This window comes from Protopterus annectens, chromosome 2.part2 (assembly GCF_019279795.1).
Source record: "Protopterus annectens isolate FY-2018-M chromosome 2.part2, PAN1.0, whole genome shotgun sequence".
NCBI lineage: Eukaryota > Metazoa > Chordata > Ceratodontiformes > Protopteridae > Protopterus > Protopterus annectens.
Window position 1 is genome coordinate 663,459,675 of NC_056730.1, and position 23,463 is coordinate 663,483,137.

General features: G+C 39.1%; 1 protein-coding gene across 1 annotated transcript in view; it reads right to left on the reverse strand.

Annotated features, from left to right (window-relative positions):
- The window catches only part of DNAAF9 (dynein axonemal assembly factor 9), a 2,711,795-nt gene that overhangs the window by 2,186,715 nt on the left and 501,617 nt on the right, over positions 1-23,463 (reverse strand). Inside the window, exon 8 of the mRNA XM_044064082.1 lies at positions 19,284-19,385. Coding sequence (XP_043920017.1) covers positions 19,284-19,385 — 102 coding nt within the window. The remainder of the gene's footprint in view (positions 1-19,283; positions 19,386-23,463) is intronic.

Consider the following 23,463-nt stretch of genomic DNA (forward strand, 5'->3'; position numbering starts at 1 on the left):
AACCGAGATAAAGCCTGGAACCACTATCATAAATCAAAAACTTCCATTTCCCTTAATGAATACAAAACACTTCGCAACAAAGCAAAAAAACTCATTAACACAGATAGTAAAGCTTATTTATCCACTCTCCAAAACAAACAGCAATAACCCCAAGAAATTCTGGGATGGCATCTCTTTTCTACTAAGCCCAGGTAAAAAAGAAAACCCTTGCCCTGACCCAAATGCCTCACACTCGGATCTAGTTACCCAATTTAACTCATTCTTTATTAATTCCACCTCTAAATTAACAACAACCTTTACCATGACACTACCAGCCCCCCAGCAACCTCCTCAGAACCCCTTCTCTCATAACTCCAATACCCCCCAACCTCCTCACTTCACCACAAACCCTATTCCCGTCTCTCCTTCTTCTTCTTCTTCTTCTTTTGGCTTTTCCTGGTTAGGGGTCACCACAGCGGATCACCTGTTTTCATTTCTTCCTGCCCTCTGCATCTTGCTCTGTCACACCAACAACCTGCATGTCCTCTCTAACCACATCCATAAACTTTATCTTAAGCCTTCCTCTTCTCCTCTTACCTGGCAGCTTCATCCTTAGCATCCTTTTCCCAATATACCCAGCATCCCTCCTCAGTACATGTCCAAACCAACGCAATCTCGCCTCTCTGGCTTTGTCTCCAAATTGTCCAACCTGGGCTGACCCTCTAATATACTTATTCCTAATCCTGTCTACCCTCGTCACACCCAGTGCAAATCTTAATATTCCTGTCTCTACTATAAAAAAAACTTCTTCAAAAACTAAAACCATGCTCTAATGCTCCTGATTAATTACCCCTCCTTCTTCCTAAAAACTGCTGCAGAAGCCATAGCCTACCCTATCAGCATCCTAATAAATCGATCTATTTCTGAATGCCATGTTCCCTAGATCTGGAAAAAGGCCTACATTATTCCACTCCATAAACGTGGCAATAACAATGACATCTCCAACTTCCATCCCATCGCTGTCCTATCCCCCATCTCTAAAATTCTCATAAAATGTTTCCACCTACAACTCCTACCCTATCTCATCAATAATAACTTTCTAACTTCCACTCAGCATAGATTCCATCCTGGCCATAGTACTACCACAGCTCTTCTCTCCTTCCTTGAAAGTGTTAACAAAGCCCGTGACTCTGGTCTCATTGTTTCCACCCTCCTCCTACACCTCTCTAAAGCATTCAACACCATCTCTCATAACCTTCTTCTTACTAAACTCCCACTCCTCTAGTAACTGGTTCACCAGCTACTTATCAAATAGACAACAAGCAGTTAAGTGGAAAAAAGCAATTTCCCCTTTCCAATTCACACCCACTGGTGTACCCCAAGGCTCAGTTCTAGGACCCCTTCTATTTAACATCTTCATCAATGACTTCCACCAGGCCATCCCTAACTCTACACTTATTCAATACGCAGACAATTTGACAATACTTTTCTCTTCCTCCTGCACTTCTACACTAATGAAACTTACCCAAGAAGCACTCTCTGCTACAGAGCTGTGGATGCTTCAGAACCATTTATCACTAAATGCTAAAAAAGACTAAACTAATGTTATTTCTCCCCTCCAGACGCATTACCCTAGATAAACACTCATTCCTTATTACCAGTAAAGACAACACTTCTCTTGAAACTGTCTCCACTGCCAAACTCTTAGGTATCCTAACTGATGACCAACTAAAGTTTGACAACCATTTGCAGGCAAATATAAAAAAAATTCACAAAAAACTAGGCTTGCTTTACCGTCATTACCAATTTATCTCTCCCCCTACCAGGCTCACTCTTGCTAACTCTTGCCTAATCCCATCCTTACTATATGGAACCTCTATCCTTACCAACCTGCACTCCTCCCTCAAAACTAAACTCTCCTCCTGTTACTATAAGATCGCAAAATTCGCAACTGGCCACAGATCCAACACCCATCACTGTACCTCCCTACACCAATTGAAATGGCTTGAACTCCCCAATTATTTCATCTATACACAACTCATCCAAGCACATAAACTTATATTTAGCCCTTCTCTCTGCCCCTCCCTCATCTCAACCTTTAAAATGCATCTTCCTAACAGATGCCTAAGATCCAACCAACAAAATCTAATTGAACTGCATAAACCCTCCCGCCCAGCTGGCAAATATCTTCTTTCCTTCTGCCTCGCACGACAATGGAACTCCCTCCTACCTTTCATCCGCACCACCAACAGTCTCTCTATCTTTAAATCTCTTCTCCACTCTCACCTAACATCACTGTGGGAATGCTGTTGCTCTCATCCTACATAATATCTCTATCTATAATCCCTTCCTATTTCAAACACGAACTCCCTCCTACCTTTCATCCGCACCACCAACAGTCTCTCTATCTTTAAATCTCTTCTCCACTCTCACCTAACATCACTGTGGGAATGCTGTTGCTCTCATCCTACATAATATCTCTATCTATAATCCCTTCCTATTTCAAACACTTCTGCTGACACCTTCTTAGAAACTGTCTCTCTTTATTTCTCCTTAATACAATTATATGGGGTCCTTTGCACTACCTTTTACAATCTGGATGTAACTCGATCTTTGTTAACACTGCGATACTTTATCTACCCTGACATTTGATTATTGTTAAAACTGTGATACTTTATCTACTCTGACATTTTATTTTCTAACTCTCTTTAACCTCTGTATTAGTAACTAGTAGATTTACAGTTATGTCTTCTTAGTAGCTCTGTGTAACTTAGAATTCTTTTACTGTATTTTGTAATATTGTCATTCTAACTAGTTGTATCTTCCAAGGACTCCATTGAAAACGGGCTCCTCAAGGCCCAATGGACCACCCTGGTAAACAAACTGCAAATAAATAAATAAATAACTGACAAGGCGTGCAACTCGGAAGCTCATCTGGCTGAGGTTATAGCCACACTTCCCATGAAGCAAATTTGAAAAGGACTGAAGAAGATGGTTCAAAGAGTGGCTTTTCCAATGCCTCCAGAACAAAATGAAAGTCCCAAGGGTGCAATGTTTTTCTAAAGGGAGGCTGAAAAATAAACATTTCCTTCAAAAAGGCTTTACAAAGCCTATTAGATGCCAAGGAAGAAGAATCAGCTCCCAAATCAAAATTGGAAATTCCTGCCAATTGAACTTTTACAGTGGAACAACTGAATTACAGTCAAGCAAGTTGGCTAGAAGTGCAATATGTCTTGTATGAAGGCAGTAGAAGGGTCATGTTTTGATCTGATGCCCAATGTGCAAATCGTTTCCATTTACTGCTGTAGATTTTGCAGGTAGACTCTTTCTGGGAAGTGAACAGAATGCTCACAAAGTCTATTGATAAGGAGGGGGCCCTCTATCCATCATGAAAACTGAACAAACCAAGTGGTTAACTTGAGGATGTCAGCATTCAGGTAAGACATACTGTATAGGCAGGACAAAAGATTCTTCCTGGAATCTAGAAGCGCCCTTGGCTCCTACATCCCCAGAAGGAGAAGCTGGGGGGGCTCTCTCTGAGGTGAGTCATCAGCAGGAGGAACAAAACTTTAAAGTAGTCTGGAAGGCCACAGTCTGAGCAGAGTGTCTCTCAGTGACGGTCCTTCCATATTGATCAAGGCAAAGAAACTACTACATTTGGTGTTGGCCAGGGATACAAAAAGATCACAGCAAAACTGGCTCCAGTGAATGAAAATGTATGCCACATCTGATTTGACAGAACACTTGTGAGGCATCAGAATATTTTCTTGGAAACACAAGACAGTTGAACATTCAGGGGATGTGCACTGCAATCAGAACAAGGTGAGAAGCAATTGCATATTGACACATTCTCATTGCTTTGTGATACAGTAAACAGAATCTGGTTCCCCCCACTTGTTGATATAGCACACTATTATCACGTTGTTGTTGTGGTTCGTACTCACTTCTAGAGGAAAGCAGTACTGAAGTTACTGCAACACAAGAAGGACTGATCTTCATTTCTAAGACACTGATATGAAGGCTGGCTTTGAGCGGATTCCAAACACTTTGGACTATCAGCCCCTGAAAAGGCCCTACCCCTGCCACAAGGATGAGGCATCAGTGATAACTACTGCTTCAATGAGGGCATCTGAAAGTGTCTTCCAAAAGAATATGTGGGGAAGTGAGCCACCTTATCAACTGTTTCCTGCAACTGTGTGTAACTATTTTTGGAGTAGACTGAATACCTGTGAACCAGACATTGGACAACTCTCATGTGATACTGAATGAACTGAACATCAAAATTAGGAAGCCATTAACCTAGCCTTTATCAATTATTCCTTGGTTGTGGTAGTTAGGAGCCAACTGTCCAAGTAGGGAAACACTCTGATTTCTCTCAGTCAAAGATGGGCTGCAATTACTGCCATGCACCTAGTAAACACTGGGGGGGGGGGGGGGGGGTTGTGGTAAGACCGAAGGGCAGGGCTTTGAACTGAAACAGACTGGCTCCCAGATGGAAACCTAGGTATCTCCTGGAAGCTCTTGCTATTTAGATGTGGAGATAGGCATCCTGGAGATCAACACAGCACATAAAATCATCTGCCTGAAGACACACCAGAATTGACTGCACCATAAGCATTCTCAACTGGATCTTTTTAACATATGTGTTTAAGTGGCTTAGGTCCAAAATTAGTCTGAGGTTCTCACTTCTTTTCAAAACTAAAAATAATTTTGCGTAATATCCAGAACATGTATGGTTTGGCGAGACCTTTTGGATGCCTCTTTTTTAAATTAGGTACTGAATTTCCATTATGGCCTCATTCTGTTGGTAGGGTGGTATGTCTGGAAAAGGCAAAGACATCTGAGGTGGGAACTAAAAAAGGGAATTAAATAGCCTCTACATATTCTCCCCCGTACCCATGAATCCTGCATGATGGCCATCCATGGCAGTGAACAGGAGGATAAGCAATCCTTGACTGCCCTCTGAGGGAGCAGTCAGGCAGCCCTTCAGGGATGATTTAGATGCCTGTCAGAGACCAGCATGTGATATACCACAGTCTGCCACAGCCACCCTTATCCAATGTTAAGTCAAAGACTTGACACTTGGATTTTTAAATCTATAACGATTTGTACCCTTTTTAATTACAATCTTATGACTGTTGTGGGTTCTCAAATCTGATTCTGATGGCAGAAAAAAATCTTACCATCCTGCTCAGACTTGAGCATTAGCTCTCAATTGAGGGACCAAACAAGGAGGACCAATTGCATGGAGCACTAGTGAAGGACACCTTGAAGTTGTCTGCAAAATCACACAGGCATGTCTTATGGTAATTTCTGCCCCATTACATCAGTTACTCTGTCAACCACGGTATTCATCAGCTGCTTAAAGAGTTTGATACATTGAACATGGTACTCAAGGTGACCTCTAACTCCTAAGGAGGAGCTAATGGCTATAATGGTGGCTGCAGAAGAAAGTTCCTTACGGGTTTGTACAAAGTGATACGCTGTCCTTATGGAATAGCATATAAGGAGGTTTGATGGGAAAAGCTTGTAGCTCTGAAACTCTCTTAAGTGAAGTGATAGCTACTAAGAAAATCATCTGCCAGGTTAAGAACTTTAGGTCACAGGATGATGCAGGCTGAAAGGGGGAAAGGATTATAGGGGATAATACAAAATTTAGGTTCCATGGAGGTAGAGGTTATTTATTGGGTGGTTTTAACAGGTTAGTACCTCTCAAGAAAGCTTTCCAAAAGTCTGTGGGATATAATATTCACACCCCCTTCTCCAAAATGGAAATTAGAAATTGCTGCTAATTGAACTTGAATAGTAGCTGCAGCTTCTCCCTCCTGAATAAGCCTTGCTAAGAATTCCAGTATGAAGGATATAGGTGCAGAGAAAGGGTCAATACGATTTTCCAAGGCCTAGGAGGAAAATCTTTTCCACTTGCTAAGATATAATCTTCTCGTAGAAGCTTTGTGAGAAGAAATCAGTATAGTTTGCACTGAAGGTGAAGGGTCAGATAGTCTGGCTATGTTTGGAAACGGAGCAGCCATGCTGTCCAATTAAAGGTTTGAAAAGATGGATGGAGCATTCCCGATGGGTGAGTCAGAAGATCCGGAACTGGGTGCAGAATCCAAGGCTCCTCCTGAAGATGAGGCCACAGAAAGGGGAACCAGATTTGACGGGGCCAGTATGGGGTGACAAGTATTAAGTTTCTTCCCGATGCGCTGGCTTTCTGAAGAACTTTGGGTATCAATGGGAATGGAGGGAAGGCATAGAGAAGACCAGAGGGTCAATCGTGTACAAGTTCATCCCTTGGGGACTCCCCCGGAGGGGGGGATTAGGGCAAAGTAGCTGCTGCATTTGGCGTTCATGGACATGGCGAAAAGGTCGCAGCAAGGCTGGCCCCATTTTCAGAAAATCATTTCCACTATGTCTTGTTTCAGGGACCACTTGTGAGGCATCAGTATTGCTCTGCTGAGTTTGTCTGCTATTACGTTGGATTTCCCCGGGATGTGCATTGCTACCAGAAAGCATTTGGGAGAAGGTCGCCCACTGCTATACTCTCAGGGGTACTCATCAAAGGGTGTAAGATCTGGTTCCTCCTTGTTTGTTTATATACTACATGACAGACATATTGTCTATTTGGACTGCAATCGTTCCTAGCAGTAGAGAGTCTTGGAATTCCTGCAACGCTAGAAGCACCGCTCTCATCTCTAGGACACTGATGTGCAAGTGGGCCTCTTGACCCTGCCAAGTGCCTTGGACCTTCCTTCCCTGATAATGCCCCCCACCCTAGCTGGGAAGCATCCGTGGTCACTATGGCTAGCAGATGTGGAAGAACAAAGAGTCAACCTAAAGTCACTTGAATGGAGTGAAGCCACCAACAAAGGTCTCTCCTGCAAGATTCTGTTAGCATGATCTGGTGTGACATCGGAAGTTCCTGCATGGACCACTGAGTTAACAGCAGCCACTGTAGAATTCTCAAGTGCAGCCGCACTAATGGAATTATGTTTATTGCTGCTGCCATAATGGCTAGTACTTTCAAAACTGTCCTTGCCTGAATCTTCCTTTTGAAAAGAAGGTCTACAACCTTTCGCCGAAGGGCTTGTACTCTTTCTGGGGGAAGCTTTACCATCACTTTTGTAGTGTCTAAATCTGCACCTATAAAAACAATAAGTTGAGATGGCAATACGGCAGATTTACTGTAATTTACTGTGATTCCCTAAACAAGAACAGAGTTTCAGTGAGGTGTCTCTCGCTTCTGTTAGTAGATGCTCGGTGGTGGTGGTTAGGAGCCAGTCATCTAGATACTGAAACACTTGGAATCCTAAATGTCTCAGGTGAGCCGTAACTACCGCCATACATTTGGTGAACATTCTGGGGGCTGTAGTGAGACCAAAGGGCAGAGCTCAAAACTGGTAGTGACTGGCTCCCAGCCGAAAGCGCAGATGAACTATCGAAGGATGTTAACAAAGGAAGACTTAAAGGGTTCTGCAAAGTTACACAAGTGCATCCAGGAATGCCCGCTTAGGGACATTCCTGAACCCACTGCCCTACTAGCTCCATCAGCTGCATAGGGAATGAGCCTCATGGATGAGTTTACCACTGAATTCAAGATGGAGATCTGGAAGGACATTTTATTGGATATCCCCACAGCTACTGAACCCTGGAGAGTATCTCCTAGCTCCTTCAGGAGATCTCTCTGCAACCTGGTAAATTGTGTAAGATAATTCAGGGACCAGAGTGTAAAGGACGCTGAAGAAAACATGCTCTTCCCGTATCTGTAAACCATAAAACCAAAGCAACATCAAAACCATGAAACCTGAAAAAAATCCAAAATGTTTATTTCCAGCTAGTACAAAATGAAAAAAGTACTTTCACAGACTTCAGTCCGCTTCCTCAGGCTACAATGCACTGATTTTAAAACTGCCCTTTTTATACTGATTTACTAGTAAAACTAATTAACAAAAATTAACTTCATAAAGTGAACCATGTTCATTTTATACAATTGTGCAAATATGCAAGTTCAGGTTTCAATGAATATACTTCATTAAGACCAGGCAGCATAACAGGTCTAAAAAATAAAATCCATTTGTTTTCGCATTTTTCAGTTTTGCTTGGGAGATCCCCCCCCCCCCCTTCTACTATTATAAACATGTTCTAAAATACAAAATTAAAAAAAAAAATGTGTATCACCATTCTCTTGTATGTGCCTGTATAAAGAATTTGTTTGAACCTCTCACTTTATTTCTGACATGTGCCCACTAATATGATTCTTTAGCATCTGATTTGTCTTACCTATATAAAAGGCAGTGGACTGTGTGCACCTAGCCATTTATACAAGATGTTTACCATTACAGTTACCTGTGGCTTGTAAGTAAAATGTTATGTTCCTAACAGGGTTAATAAAACTTTGATCAGTAAATATATGTTTATATAGGGAACAATGATTACATTTTTTGTTCCCCTTTTACTACTGTAATTTTTATTAAATTCTTTGAGCAGAATTAATTTTTTAGATTTGTACTCCTATGCATAAAAAGGGGTCTGTTCTTACTGATTTCCCTCAACTCGGGGACTTGTGAGAGCATAGGCCAATACTTTTGGACAATTTTTTTGATGGCAGGGGTATTCTGATCATAGGTTAAAACATATCTACAGCCATGATATGTGCTATCATTAACAATTCAACTGTTTTCTCTATATAAATGCTTATGTGAATAAATAGGAGCGCATACTGAGCACATAGCAGCCAGTACCAGTTTCATATTCTCTGCCTTTCTTCTGCAATAGCCTCTTTTTTCAAAATCAGTGGCCATTTGTTCCAACTGTAAATGTAACTGATCCATTTGAGTGTTCAACCTACTAGTTCCTTCCCATCTGATTAAGCATAGTATCAAATATATATGTGGGGTGCATACTATCCCTAGATAAGTATGTACATCTTTTAACAGTTTTTTTATACAACATAGTGTCCAACTTCCCTGTTACACTTTTTTAGAGTAATGTCCAAGAAATCAGTGCTTCAATATTGGATGTTTTTCTTGAATTGAAGAAACTGTGCGACAGGGTATAAATATGCTATAAATTCATTTAATTCTATCAGCGAACCATCCCATATAAAAAAAGAGGTTGAATACAAACCTTTTATAAAAAAAACTATTTTATCTTTGTAGTTATTCTCTTGGTTTTTAAATATTGCTTTCATTTCCCAATGATTTAAAACAATGTTAGTATACGTGTTTGCTACAGGGGTGCCCATGGCTACCCCTGTACCTTGCTTATAATACTGTCAAGGAATAAAAAAACATTATTTTCCAATACTAAATTCAGTATCTCACAAATTAAGTTTATATCTACATTGCTTAGTTGATGTTGATTGTTTACCTACTGTCTTAACATTTCAATACCTATATAATTTGGGCTGCAAGTAAATAAAGAATCGACACCAAGGGTGACGAGGTAACAGGTTGGGTCTATATTAGAAGACCGAAAGATTACTTCAGTGAACACTCACATAAGCGAAAATGCTGGTAATCGAACTGCTGATTGTGGGGGGCTGTGCCCCCGACACCCCCAACTAACTATATGTTCCAACTCCGAGATAACACTACAGTGAGGAAAGGGCAAAAATCCCACTCCTCACTGTACCCCGACCCCACAAACACCCTTTTGTTTACCAGCGTTTTCGCTCATGTGAGCTTTCGCTGAAGTAAACTTTCGGGTTTATAATATAGACCCAACAGGTTAAGGCTGAATAATTTTCTGACCATTTGTATAAGAGTTCTAAAAACTCAGTGGTATCCTTAATTATAGCTGTTGAAGTCTTTAAAACTTGTTTCAATTCATTTTCCAAATATTCGGATACCGGTTCAGTGACTCATCCCCGAGTTGAAACAATTGGTCGTAGGGGAGGGTCTGTAAGTGACTTGTATATTTTTGGAATACCATGAAATCATGGGAATCATTGGTGTACTTACTACCAAAAAAGTCATATACGTGTTTACTAAGCATACCTTTTTGTAACATTTCTAATATGTGTTCCTGAACTGATTTCACAAAGTTGTTAACCATATAACTACCAATACACATATAGTCTGTCACATTCAAAAGCTTTAACATTGCTAAAATATAGTAAGACTTATCCATAATTACAACCCCACCCCCTTTATCTGCTGGTTTCATCACAAAATTATCATTATTACATAATGATGTTAAAGCATCCTTTTCATTTTTACTGAGGTTATGAAGTGATTTCTTTCATTTACATGTAAGCAGCTCATATAAATCATGTTCAACCATTTTTTCAAAAGCGTTAACAGTGGCATTAGAAGATGGAACAAACTCACTGCTACATTTATATGAATCCTGTAGATTAGAACAGTTATTAGTTTCTTGATGAAATAATATTTTTAAATTCAATTTGCGGACAAAAAGTTTTAAGTCTGTTATTGTCCATGAAATGCTAGCTGAACAAGCAGGTGTAAAGCCAAGGCTTTTATTTAGGACCTGTACCTCAAAATCCGTTAGCTGATAACTAGACAAATTAAACGAAATATTTTCCTTTGGAGCAGTACCTGGATTTAAGGCGCATTGCTTTTCTACCTTTCGCGTTGACTGGATGTTCTTTTTCTCTTTGGTGGTATAGGATAAGCTTTCTTCAAAGGGCATAAAAAAATGACTGAAGTTAGTGTGAATTTGTACCGCATCTCATTGGTTTAACAGATCAGTTTTGGCATCGTTGCATGTGTTGGAAACTGAAGGAATATCAAAGGGATCAAGGGCAGCAGCTGAATGGGCATTAATCGTGACTTTATTCAAAGCTCCATTTGATGAAACATGCTGGCCAAGACTGATTAGGCTTCAGTTTCGATTTGCACAAGAAGTACATCATTGCTGTCATCATTATTCTTGGTAGTGGGAGTTTCCGCAGTGATGTTAGGAGAGTGTTTTGATTTGGTCGTTTGTTGATTGGCTGGTTGTGTCCTGGGCCAAGCAAAAACACGGCCAACTTGAAAATCATTAACATCACATTTTAGTTTTCACTTTTCATTTTCTAGCAGCTGTTTTTCAAAAAAAGTAAATTTTTCGATGTCATTATTTAACAGAGTAGAGTGAATGGTATTTTCAATAGAAGATACAAGTTCGTCAAACAGCTTAATAGCATCGTTTTCATATTAATGTTCAATGGGTTCGAAAAACTCATTCATAAGCGCCATATGTTGAAAGGATAAGGTTAAATTTAGTTGATACCACTTTTTTAATAATTCTGGATAAATATTCCTATAGGTAAGCATTTTTGCAATGCGCAAACCCCGTGGGACTATTTGTAAATTAATATATGCATTAAAGGAAAGCCGTTGCCATTGCAGTTTTTTAAAAGAATACATTGTGTTTTCAAAGTGACGAAGTTTACTTTGAAACTCACTTACATTGACATCAGTCATTTCAGTTTGCACCACAGGTTCATTAGGCAGCATGTCATTTAACGACGGGTTGTCTTTTACCTCCAGCAGCTCCTGAATGTGTTTGATTTGTCTTTGTGCAGCATTACTAGTTGATGGTAAATCCAATACAGAATTCATGGTTGGTAAGAAAAAAACAGAAGCTTGTCCAGGTAAGAAAAAACAAAGTTGCTTACCAATTTAATTGATGTTGCTAACAATTAATATCAGCAAACATAAAAACAAAGCAACATCAAAACCGTGAAACTTGAATAAAATCCAAAATGTTTACTTCCAGCTATAATATATATACATATATTTACTGATCAAAGTTTTATTGACCCTGTTAGGAATATAACATTTTAATTACAAGCCACAGGTAACTTTAACACTAAATATCTTGTATATATGGCTAGGTGCACACAATGCAGCACAGCCTTTTATATAGGTAAGACTAATCAGATGCTAAAGAATCGTATTAGTGGGCACATGTCAGAAATAAAGAGAAAGGTTTAAACAAATTCTTTATACAGGCACATCCAAGAGAATGGTGATGCACATTTCTTTTAAATTTTGTATTTTAGAACATGTTTATAATAGTAGAAGAGGGAGAGATCTCCCAAACAATACTGAAAGATGCATAAACAAATGGATTTTATTTTTTAGACCTGTTATGCTGCCTGGTCTTAATGAAGTGTATTCACTGAAACCTGAACTTACATATTTACACAATTGTATAAAATGAACATGGTTCATTTTAAGAAGTTATTTTTTGTTAATTACAGTTACTAGTAAATCAGTATAAAAAGTGCAGGTTTAAAATTAATGCATTGTAGCCTGAGGAAGCAGACTGAAGTCTGTGAAAGTACTTTTTTTGTTTTGTAATAGCTGGAAATAAATGTTTCGGATTTTATTCAAGTTTCATGGTTTTGATGTTGCTTTGTTTTTATGGTTTGCTGATATTAATTGTTAGCAACATCAATTAAATTGATAAGAAACTTCGTTTTTTTCTCATCTTCCCATATCTGTCCATCATACATGACTCTTTGTTTGGGGAATGGTCAGAAGAGGACATCTCGGACAACTCCTTCTTGGTGGCCGCCACCACTACAGTAGCGTCTAATGGGACACCTTTTGTAAGGAAGGTTTTATCCTCGTGGGATGTGATGAATTTATTTGGCCTCCAGGGGACAGGCTCCACTGAATCTGGAGACTCCAAGTCTTTCGACAAACTAGATCTATAAGTCCATCAAAAGGTGGCGACACTCAAGTGGCGGAAGGGTGTAACAGCCTTCAGGTAGACAGACTCATCAGAAGGGTTGATGGGCTGCCAGTCACCTCTCTGCTTAATAATTTCTAGGATTTCTGCAAAGAAGACATCCTCAGAGGGTGACCAAGGGGACCCTTCTAACTCATCGAGGTCCATGTCAGATGTGATCGACTCCTCTGAGGAGTTCAGATGCTTCTTCTTGCATAATCTCTTGTGAGGGACCTCTTCGGTAGGGCATTCTGGAGAGGTTTCGGAAGACAGGGGTTCACCCACTGGGGCATCCTGAGGCCTTGGGTCTCCAGTCTGTGTGGAATCGGTTGTGCTGAGATGGACACCAGTGCCTTTGGGGTTGGAATGACTGGATCTGAGAGTGGAGCTGCCCGTGGGAACAGAGCTCTCCTCATTCCCTCAAAGGCCCCAACCCAAGATCTGAGGAAGCTCCCGGTTCTGAAGAACTAAAAGACTTTCTCCGGCACCAAAGGAGTTGGCTCCGAAGCCGATGTAGGAGCCGAGCTCACCAGTACAGAGTCCCTGAGAGGCAAGTTCGGATCTGAAAACTGTCCAATCTGACTGTCCTCCCTGGACCTGACTGGAGAGTTTCAGCTCCTAGACTCTTCGAGCTCAGACGGCACCGAGGAAGTCAGAGCAGTAGTTGGGGCCAAAGATCCTGGAACAGGTCTCGGCTCCATGAGTTCTGGCTCCGAGGTGGGTCAGAGGAGGAATCAGTGGTGAATGGATAGGTCTATTTGGTTCCAAAACTCTCTGGGTCGGCTCCGACAATAACTTGGCTAGCTCTGGTGTAGTCAAAAGTCTCTGCACCACACGATCCACATCATCTTCTGACAAGCTCCTGGAGGATTGAGAAGAGTGGGCAGGAGATCTTGACCTTTGTAGAACTGGCGATCTTAATGTCGGAGAAACCAGCTCCAGTACTGGGGACCGGCTCTAAGCTTGTAATACCAATGGTTCCAAAACAGGAGAAAATGAGGTTGATGGTTTTTCGGGCCCAACAGATTTCGGGTCTGATGAAGACATTTTTGGTAATTTGTTATTAGGTTCAGATTGATCTGATGAGGTAGACAAAGATGTTTTTCTCGATTTTCCAGATTTAGAGGAAGGAGGAGGGGTTTGCTTTGTAACACTCTGACCTTCTCCCAAGGCTTCTGAAAAAGAACTCTTCAACAATTCCCTCAGTATCAACTTATTTTTTCTTTCGAGGAGAACCCTCGAACTAAATGAGTGGTATATAGAGCAAGACTCTCCAAGGCAGTACACACAGTTGGTATGGCCATCGGTTAAAGACATTTTTTTGAGAGCACTTGGAACACTTCTTAAACCCCAAGTGTTTAGTGTCTTTTGATTGTTTAGACTTATTAACAGGAAAGCACAATTAAACACCACAACTATTGTTTTGAAGTAACAACACTCTACTGTTTACAGACTAAGCAGCTCTCTAACTAAAACGAGCTATTTTGATAAAGGAACAAAACAACAAAAACATTTTTTTTTTTTTTTTATATATACAAGGAGAAATAATAGCACACCCACACAGGAAAAAGGCCCTCTAACTTAAACGAGCTGGCTTTGGTAAAAGGTCAAAACTAGTTCACTCAACAGTAATTAACCAACAAACACAAAAAGATATTTCAAGTGGAACGGGTTAGAAAAAAAACTTATAAGCTAAATATATCAGATTAATTAACAATGAACTATTTACACACCAAACTTAACAGCTCAAGGAACAACGAGTCTAAAGAACTGTTATTTAAAACACACACAAAGCCAGGATAGGGACAAAATTTTAGGCCTTGAGATAAAGGACGGCCTCAATAAAAACAGTAAGGTAATGGACACAGTTCGAACTGTACAAAACAGAGTCAAGCAATTAAACTAATGTAAACTACCAAGAATTTTAATCAAAGGAAGGAATTACAAGTTTTAAAGGTATTACAAACAGTTAAAGGTAAAACAGCCAGAGCCAGTTGTGAAACACCCAATCTTGTTTAACGGCAAACGAGATCTGGGGAATTCTCTAGAGCATCATGGGATAGGGAGTAAGCCACGAGCTAGTTAGAGACCTCGAGCTTTTGTAAAAGGCCGAGTCGGAACACCAGTACAGAATGAAGGCGAGACAGGAGAACATCACATCAAATAGTTTAAGTAGTCTAAAACCATTGGTATGGGACAGAGTAGTAGATTTACACTTTGTACCAAAATCCAGCAAACAAATCTGTTCCACTTTTCTACACAAGATTTACTTGCATTAGGCCTTCTACCTCTTTTTAAAGATATTTACATTTTGTGAGGAAAAAGAAGCTGCAATTAGAAATGAAAATTATATCCTCCATGATGACAGACTCATGATATGGATGGAAGTGGCCCACTTCATCAAGAGCCAATTAACTGAAAAAAGAGACAATTAATCAAAAAAGCATTTTACTGAATTGGCTCCTCTTGTTAGAAATGGTGTAACACTGCAGACAGTATTTTAAAATACAGGATGTATGAAAGGCGCAGCCTCATCTACAAAACACCATCGGAGATACCACTTTGTAGGGAGATAACTAGGTAAAATGTTTTTTGATGACATGGCTTCAGACAAAAACAGACCTAAGCCTGATTTGGATATAGTACTTTGTCATTCTGTGTGGCCAGCAAAGACTTGTGTAGAGGTAATGGCCAAAATGTAACAAAAAGCAGACTCATTACAGTGATTATCCAGAATTTCTGGAACAAGAAGCTGTTCAAATTTAGAGTGTTTTTTCTCATTTTGATTTGAGGAGAAATTTTTTAACTAAGGGAAAAATAGAATGCAAGCATCATCACTGAGTCCAACAAAGAGAAAGGCATCCATCCTCCAGACTATCTCATGAAGCAAAAATGAGCAGAAGCATTTCACTGTTGATTTGACTGTTGCACTGTATAACTCATTCAAATTCTTAGATTCCAGTTCCAAATGTAAGTGAAAATCATTGTCCTGCAAAAATCACTTCTGGTATATCTTTTCAATCCAGTTCCACATACTTGTTCTTCATCTCCAGCCGTGGCAGCAGTTTTTTTTTTTTTTTTTTTTGAGGAAGGCCCAAATAGGAGGTACTTGGATAGACAGGCGCCTCTCATTTGGGGTCTTGCATCTATCCAGAAAAGGGTGAGCTGAATCTATAACCACGCAAATTTACATAAAACTGTGGCTGGAGGACCTTCTCCATGAACCAACTCCAAAATTAACACAGTTGTAATCACACTGAATAGCACATGACCCTACCTCGTCTGCAGTCTAAACCAATTCTATTAGCCCCTCCCTTCAGCTTTCTGAATAAAATGGGCCAGAACTTAGTTTAGCACCATTGTACTGTACCATATGGTCCTGACAGGTAATCAGTGTCACAGTTAATGCAGCAGATGTTTCCAAAGAGCTACACTCCTAATCACTAGGGAGATAATCAAAGTAGTTTGATCCTTTTGGAACAGGGATAGCTAGGTCTATGATAGCAAGGTAAGTCAGTGAATTATTATACCTAAACTGACCTTCCTCCTGAACCTTGTCATTTCAAATTAAGTTCTCTGGGTAAAGTGAACGAAAAATTAGAAATCTCTCTGACAATATTATGAAAGAAATCAATAACAGTAGGGACTGCTCAAGTTCTGGGCACCAGTAGCTTCACTACTTTCAAATCTTTTTTTGTGCTATACTGTAAACACTTCAGGTACAAAACTATGATTTGTTAACACTGCTTACGGATATAAACATTGTCATTCTGATTATGTTTTAACACTGTACTATTATACTATTCATACTGCATTGCTCAATATACCACCATTCTGCTCTGGGCAGAGGCTAAAAGTAGTCCACTTGGATGAGTGTTTAATGGTACTTATAAGAGTGGTAACTGCAGAGCTTCCAGCTTTATTTATGAAGGACCCTACGCTGAACTAACCCATGCTGATAAAACTACTGCAGCATCACTTCATGTGCAACACTCAGTTACATATGTTGCCCTTTGCTCATTTTGCCCTGCATTTTATACAGGCCTGACCACAAGACAAAGAGAATTAAAAAACATGTGTAGAATATGAAAAGCAAAACTGAGAAGAACACCAATTTTAAAAACAAAAATTGTACATTTCATGTAAGAAACTGTACTTGTTATACTAGCTCATGAGTATTTGGATATGGGGGGGGGGTGGAAATTTTAAAAGTAAACTAGAAAGGGAGACTATTCTTGTTTGTCTTTTCGGCTTTTCCTGGTTAGGGGTCGCCACAGCAGAACTCCGGTCCGCTAATGAATGGCAATAGATTTTTTTATGGTGCCGAGTTGCCAGCCCGATGCCCAACCTTCAGCGAAGGCACTCCCATTCACGCAAGCCTTTCGGAGGCCACTCAACAGTGGGGAGGACATGCAGACTCCACACAAAAGGCACTCCAGCCGTGAATCGAACAGGAGAACCTCTTGCTGTGAAGCAACAACGCTACCCGCTGTACCACCGCGGCTTCCGAAAGGGAGATGTTACTGACAACTATATTTGCCGACTGATAAATTTCCAGATCTTAATCAATCAATTAACATTGTGTTTTAAAAAACTGAGTTTTAAAAAAGCCTTATTAACTATTGTTATTTTCTAGAATTACTTTTATATGGTATTTTACACAATGTTATGTTTTTTTTTATTTTATTTACTGAGATTGTCATATGATTTTATTCAAGTGATTGTAATCATGTAATTTCATTGTGTTTTTAATGGAAAGTTCTACCATGATTGTATTCTGATGAAGTCCTACGTACATGGTGTTAGATAAAAGTGCTTAAGTGTATTAAATTTCTCCAGGTAACAATCTGTATTTGGTGGGGTTTTTTTCATGTTACCTATTCTTCATATATTGTTCCCAAAATTTCCATTTATTTCTATGCAAATTTCTCCTTCTCTTTTCTAAAGATACCATCTGCAGTTCATTTATGTCCTTTATACTATTCAGTACTTCAAATATAGTTGGTTTAGATTCCGAGTTCCATTTTCCAGTGAAAGCTTTACTTACAGCCAACAGTATTAAACTTAGTAAGGCCTTAATATTTCTTGGCAATTCAGATACAATGTCCGATGCCTGCAGTGTTTTCAAGTTTATTTATAAAGGACCCTATGCTGTACTAACCCATACTGGTAAAATTACTGCAGCAAACCATCATTTCATTACTGCCAACTACATTTGCAGACTAATAATTCATTGATTAAGACCTGGAAATTTCACACTAAGTGCTTAAAAACAGAGTTTTAAAAAAACTTAACTACTGTTGTTTTTTTTTTTAATTACTTTGATATGGTATTTTACACATAATTATTTGTTTTTTTTTATGTTATCCACTGAAGGTGTCACATGATTTTAGTCAAGTGATTTTAATCATATGATTTCAATGTGCTTTTAAATGAAAAGTTCTACTGTGATTGTATAGTCCTGTGTACATAGTGATAGACGAAAGTGTTAAAGTATATTAAATTGCTCTAGTTAACAGTCCATATTTGGTGGTTTGCCCCCCCTTTTTTTTTTACTTTTACTATTCTGCAGGTATTGTTCCCAAAAATTCCATTTATTTCTATACAATTTGCTTCTTCTCTGTTCTAAAGATACCGCCTCCAGCTCTTTTATGTCCTTAACACTATTCAGTACTTCAAATACAGTTGGTTTAAATTCTGATTTCCATTTTCCAGTAAAAGATTTTATGATAGCCAATAGCATTAAACTTAGTAGAATTCAGATCTGATGTCCCAGCTCAAAAGGATTTTCTTAGTTACAACAGTTTGCTCTCCCAACATTTCTGACACAGTTTCCCAAAACATGTTTCTAATTACCTTTCTAATTACACCTCCAGCATTTGCAATCTACCTGAGGAAAAATTCTCTGAAGTCTACTTGAGGTATGAAATACCTATGCAAGCTCTTCCCAGCAAAGATCCCACACCTGGAAACCATACAGATGTCGCCTAATTGCTCCTTTGTAAAATGCCTTTCCATTCTTTCTTCCCAATCTTTTCTAGCCTCCTCTGATTGATTCTTATAATTATCATGCAATATTTATATGCCCTACCAATTTATCGCTTTTTTAACAGCAGCTTCTGTTCTAGCCTCAACTAAAAATTCTAACACAGCTGGCTTTTCATTTAGCACTCCATTATCCCTTTCTGTATGATGATACTCTTTATCATTCCCTGGTAGGGAAGGCAATCTGTAACCTGCAGTTCAAGCTTCCTCTTAGCCTCATTCCACTGTAATAATACCTTTTCCTTTCAGGGCTACATTTTCTTCAGCATAAATATAAGCACTTTCCCACACCAAAACCAGAAAGAGAACTGGACAGTACAAGAAGTAGGAAAGAAATGGGAGCTATGGAGGATACATCTCTTATAAGGACAGGTGCTTAGATGTTTAACTAAAATAGTAATTAACAAGAGAAGTAAAATCTTGTGGTTTGTGTCTTTTCAGAGTATTTCCTCCAGCTGAGACCAGCCATTGTTCAGCACTGTTATATCTGAAAAACATTACTATGTCATTTCCTTAGTGAACTACATAAAAACAGCAGTATTTTTAAATTATGGCAACAATGTGCTTTAAATTACCTCTCCTGCTTGTGCTTCGGACAATTCAGATATGAAGGAAGAGCTTTCGGTGTCAAAGTTGGCAAAAAAACAGTTCCACTGTCTCTCAAATATCACCAAATCCTGATGTAAAGAAAAAGCAAAGGCAACACTTAAAATCAAAACTCCACTTAATAAACACATAAACAGAAGGATGAGTTAATATTATTTGCACTTCTTCAGAACAATGCATGCCATAAATATCAGGTACATTGGATCAGGCTGCCTGAAAATATGAGTGGAAAAAAGAATAAACACAACCCAACATTTAACTTTACATCCAGCTATGTTCACAGCTCAGTTCTGAAACTATACTTGTCTTTAGTTAGTAATTCCAGTATTCAGATTGAGTAAATGATATTGCTAGTTCATTTAAAGTAATCTAGAATGTCTTCCATTTATTTTGAACAAAGGTACAGGAAACAGTACTACAGAAGTGAAAATCTTCAACATGGAAGCATTCATCACAACAGCTCACAAGACATCTGCAACAGCTGGAAATGCCACAGAAATACCTCACTAAAAGAATCACAGGCTTAAAGGAGATGCCCTATGCTGACCGTCTAAAAAACTCCAGCTATACTCTGTGGCATATCATCTACTCAGAGGCGATCGCTGCTTAACATACAAGGCCATGTCACACCCTGAGCTGTTGAACATGCTCCACTTAAAGAAATCCTAATCCCTCAGAGCCACATGCTCCAGGGATCTAAACCTTGTCATCACAATGAGCAAAACATGCTGGACAGACAGGTTCCTGACTCAGAGACTCCCCATACTCTGGAATAGACTGCCCATACATGTCAAGCAGAGCACCTCCTTGGCCCTCTTCAAAAGGAACCTTGATGATTGGATGGGAGATAGGAAATTCACCCCGGGGATCATGTCAGTCGCCCTGCCAGACAGGGGTCCAGGGAAGTAAATATTGTGGGAAGAAATATCCAGGGAATTGTTATGGCTAGGCTTGTATAGGCCCTAGTTCCAATAGCCTAGTACCAACCTATGAATAGTCCGACACGGAAAAATGGTCAAAATAAAATACAAAATTATCTTTACTTACAGATTTAGTACCCAAGAAAATACAATAAAGAATATTACACTGGCTTAGCAATTTCAAAGCCTGCATTTAACAATATCACACTCTCATGCAGCTTGCATCACTTCACTCCAGCATTATTTCAGACTGCATAACATCAAAAGAGTCCTTTACAGGTAAGCTTCCTCCCACCTACTGCATGTGGTCAATTAGATCCAAATGCCATCTCCTCCCGTACAGCAAGTAAATACATGCACACACACACAAACACACACACACACACATATATTCAGCCTAATGATATAAGTGTGCTATTAAAACATACTTAGAGATATTTTGTGCTTATCCACATTGCTAGAACATCGACAAAAGTTAATGCACATTCTTATGTCATCACCAGTCCTACTAAAATTCAGTATAACCACACTCCAAAGGGGTATTCTCTGTCAAGCAGCATTTCTTTGATTTTGTTTTCTTGCAGTTTGCCAAAACTACCCTGTCTTGCATGAAGCCAACCAGTTTGAGTTATGCTTCTCAGTACAGAAAAATCAATGAAGTATGACTTGCTGTTGAATGAGTTGATCAAACACAGAGAACTCCTAAAATGCTTCTGAAGCCACCACATTTATACTACTTGCTAGAAAGAAAAGTGCATACAATGAACATCTAAAACACAAAAACAGTCACAAAACTCCCTAGTCCACCTAAAATAACTACCCAATTCCAAAACTACACTTACTTTTTAAATAAAGTAAGCTATATACTAAAAAAAAAAAAAACTGCAGCACTGATCCGCTTAAAAAATAACTGCAAACACAAAACTGATATATAACCCCCCCTCAAAAAAAAACACTTGCCTACAAAAACTAACCCTCCTAAAACAAAATGTGTTCATATTACAATTAAAAATGTTAAGAAACAATTAACATACACTGACTGCAATTCTCTTATAAGAATATCTTATTACTGGCAAAAAAGCCTGATTCTAATTATATAAATACACGAATTATTAGCTAAAAGCAAAATTAAAGTACAAAACTAACAAATTATAACACTCACCACACTATAAAGTGCATATAAACTGCAGTCAGAATACAAAAACATAAAAACTACTAAAAAGTACCTCAGCACAAGAGTAGAAAACAACCCATAAGACACTTCTTTGATAAATAAATATATAATGTACCCAGCATACTACTCAGTAGAAAACTGTTTGGCCCGGTGAGGTAATTACAATCTTATTATGTTTGAGAAACCAGGAAGAAGGATGTCCACACCATCTGAATAAAAGAAGGCTCAGTTTGGGCTACCTCTAGTTATCTAACACATGAAACAGACAGCAAACAACCTGCTGTCATACCTCTCAGCAGTCCAGAATTTCACATAATAACCAGATGTTTGCCTCATATTTCTGGTCTAATCATTATAAGTTGTGATTTCTTGAAAGTCTCTGAGGATTGCTAGCTTGAGATTTCATATCTTTCATAAAAATGCAAGATAATTCAAAATCTGTTATTCTACTTGCTGTCTAATTTTATAAAAGCAATATTTAAAATCTGTCCCTGATTTTGGGGCATTACCCCTCTATTACTCTGGTTTTGTCCAGAATTGTTGGACTAAGAGGTTGAGAGGTATGTCTGCTGCAGCACCTCTTTACCTAACCATCTTACCTCACTATAATACTCACCCCGTCTGCTCTTCCATTTGTTAAGATTCTCATTGCATAATCCGCTCAAATGTATCATTTTATGCATTAAATCTTTATATGAAACAAACTCTCTATCAAAAATAAATCCACCTGCTGTCACGTTTTTATTTCTTTGCCACCCAACCTACTCTGTCATCAAAATGAAAGTTATGTACTTACCATAAAGCTAGATCCCTTCTGTCATCTTCCACCTGGCTCAACATGTGGGTAACTTTGGATCCAAATGGTTCTGCCATTGACTACATTTTATACACTTTTGGATTCAGGGCTCAGGCTTCTCCCCTCTACCCATAATTCCTTTTCATCCATACAGTACCTCAGACAGTTTGCCTACCTGCATCCTAAACATTTCTCCTCTCTCTAAAAGAAAGGAAAGAGGCAAACAGTGAAAAAGCAGAAAACAGTACAAAACTGTCTACAAGTCAAGGCTCCAGACTGGTCAAATGTGGTCAACTGTGAGCCACAACATGACAATTTTTGGCATGGTGGACAGACAGACGGAAAGTTGAGCCAGATAGAAGGCAACATGGATCTAGAGTTATTTAAGTACATAACTTTCGTATCCGATTTTCGTATCCGATATCTTTTCCATTCGCCTCAATGTATGGGACATAGCCCTCAGCTACTATGAACTTCAGGGTGGTCTCATGGAAGAATACTCTAGAGAATGATGAAGCAAAAGGATGCACAGGATACAGACTGTAGGTACAGCTTGTAATGGGAAACAAAGGTGTGAACTGCAGACCAAGTAGCCACAACACAAACATAGTCTATTGGCACTCTGGCAAAGAAAACTGCAGATGTTATGACTGCTAAGAGTGGGCTACAGGTTTCTGAGGAAGAAACAGTTCCTTCACTTTTTATGCAAAAGTAATGCAATCAGATAGCCACATGCATAGTATGACTTTAGATGCAACATTTCCAAATCTGACCCTGGAAAAGGAGAGAAGGATCTGATAATTTTCCTAAAACATTTGGTACAATGCAAATAAAACTCAAATGATGATGAACATCCAGCAAATTTAACACATATTCTCCTTTGCTGGAAAAATTTGTAAAGTAAACTGGTATGATTATCAGCAGCTTCTGAAGCCACTTTAGGAAGAAAGCTAGAATTGCTTCGAAGTGAATCCTATCCTTATGGAAATCAGATAAGGTGGTTTACATGACGATACTTGTAGCTCTGAAATATTCTTGGCTGAAGTTATAGTCACCAGAAAGATAGTCTTCCAAGACAGAAATCTGAGTTTCACTGAAGCTGCCAGTTCAAAAAGAGGTCTAGTCAAGGCCTGAATGACAAAGTAATGTCCCAAGGAGGAAACAGGTCATCACATCACATCCGTGATGGTCTAAGAAGGAAAGTTCCTTGTAAAAAAGTCTTGGACAATTTCAATGAAGCAACAGGGGTCTGATTTTCT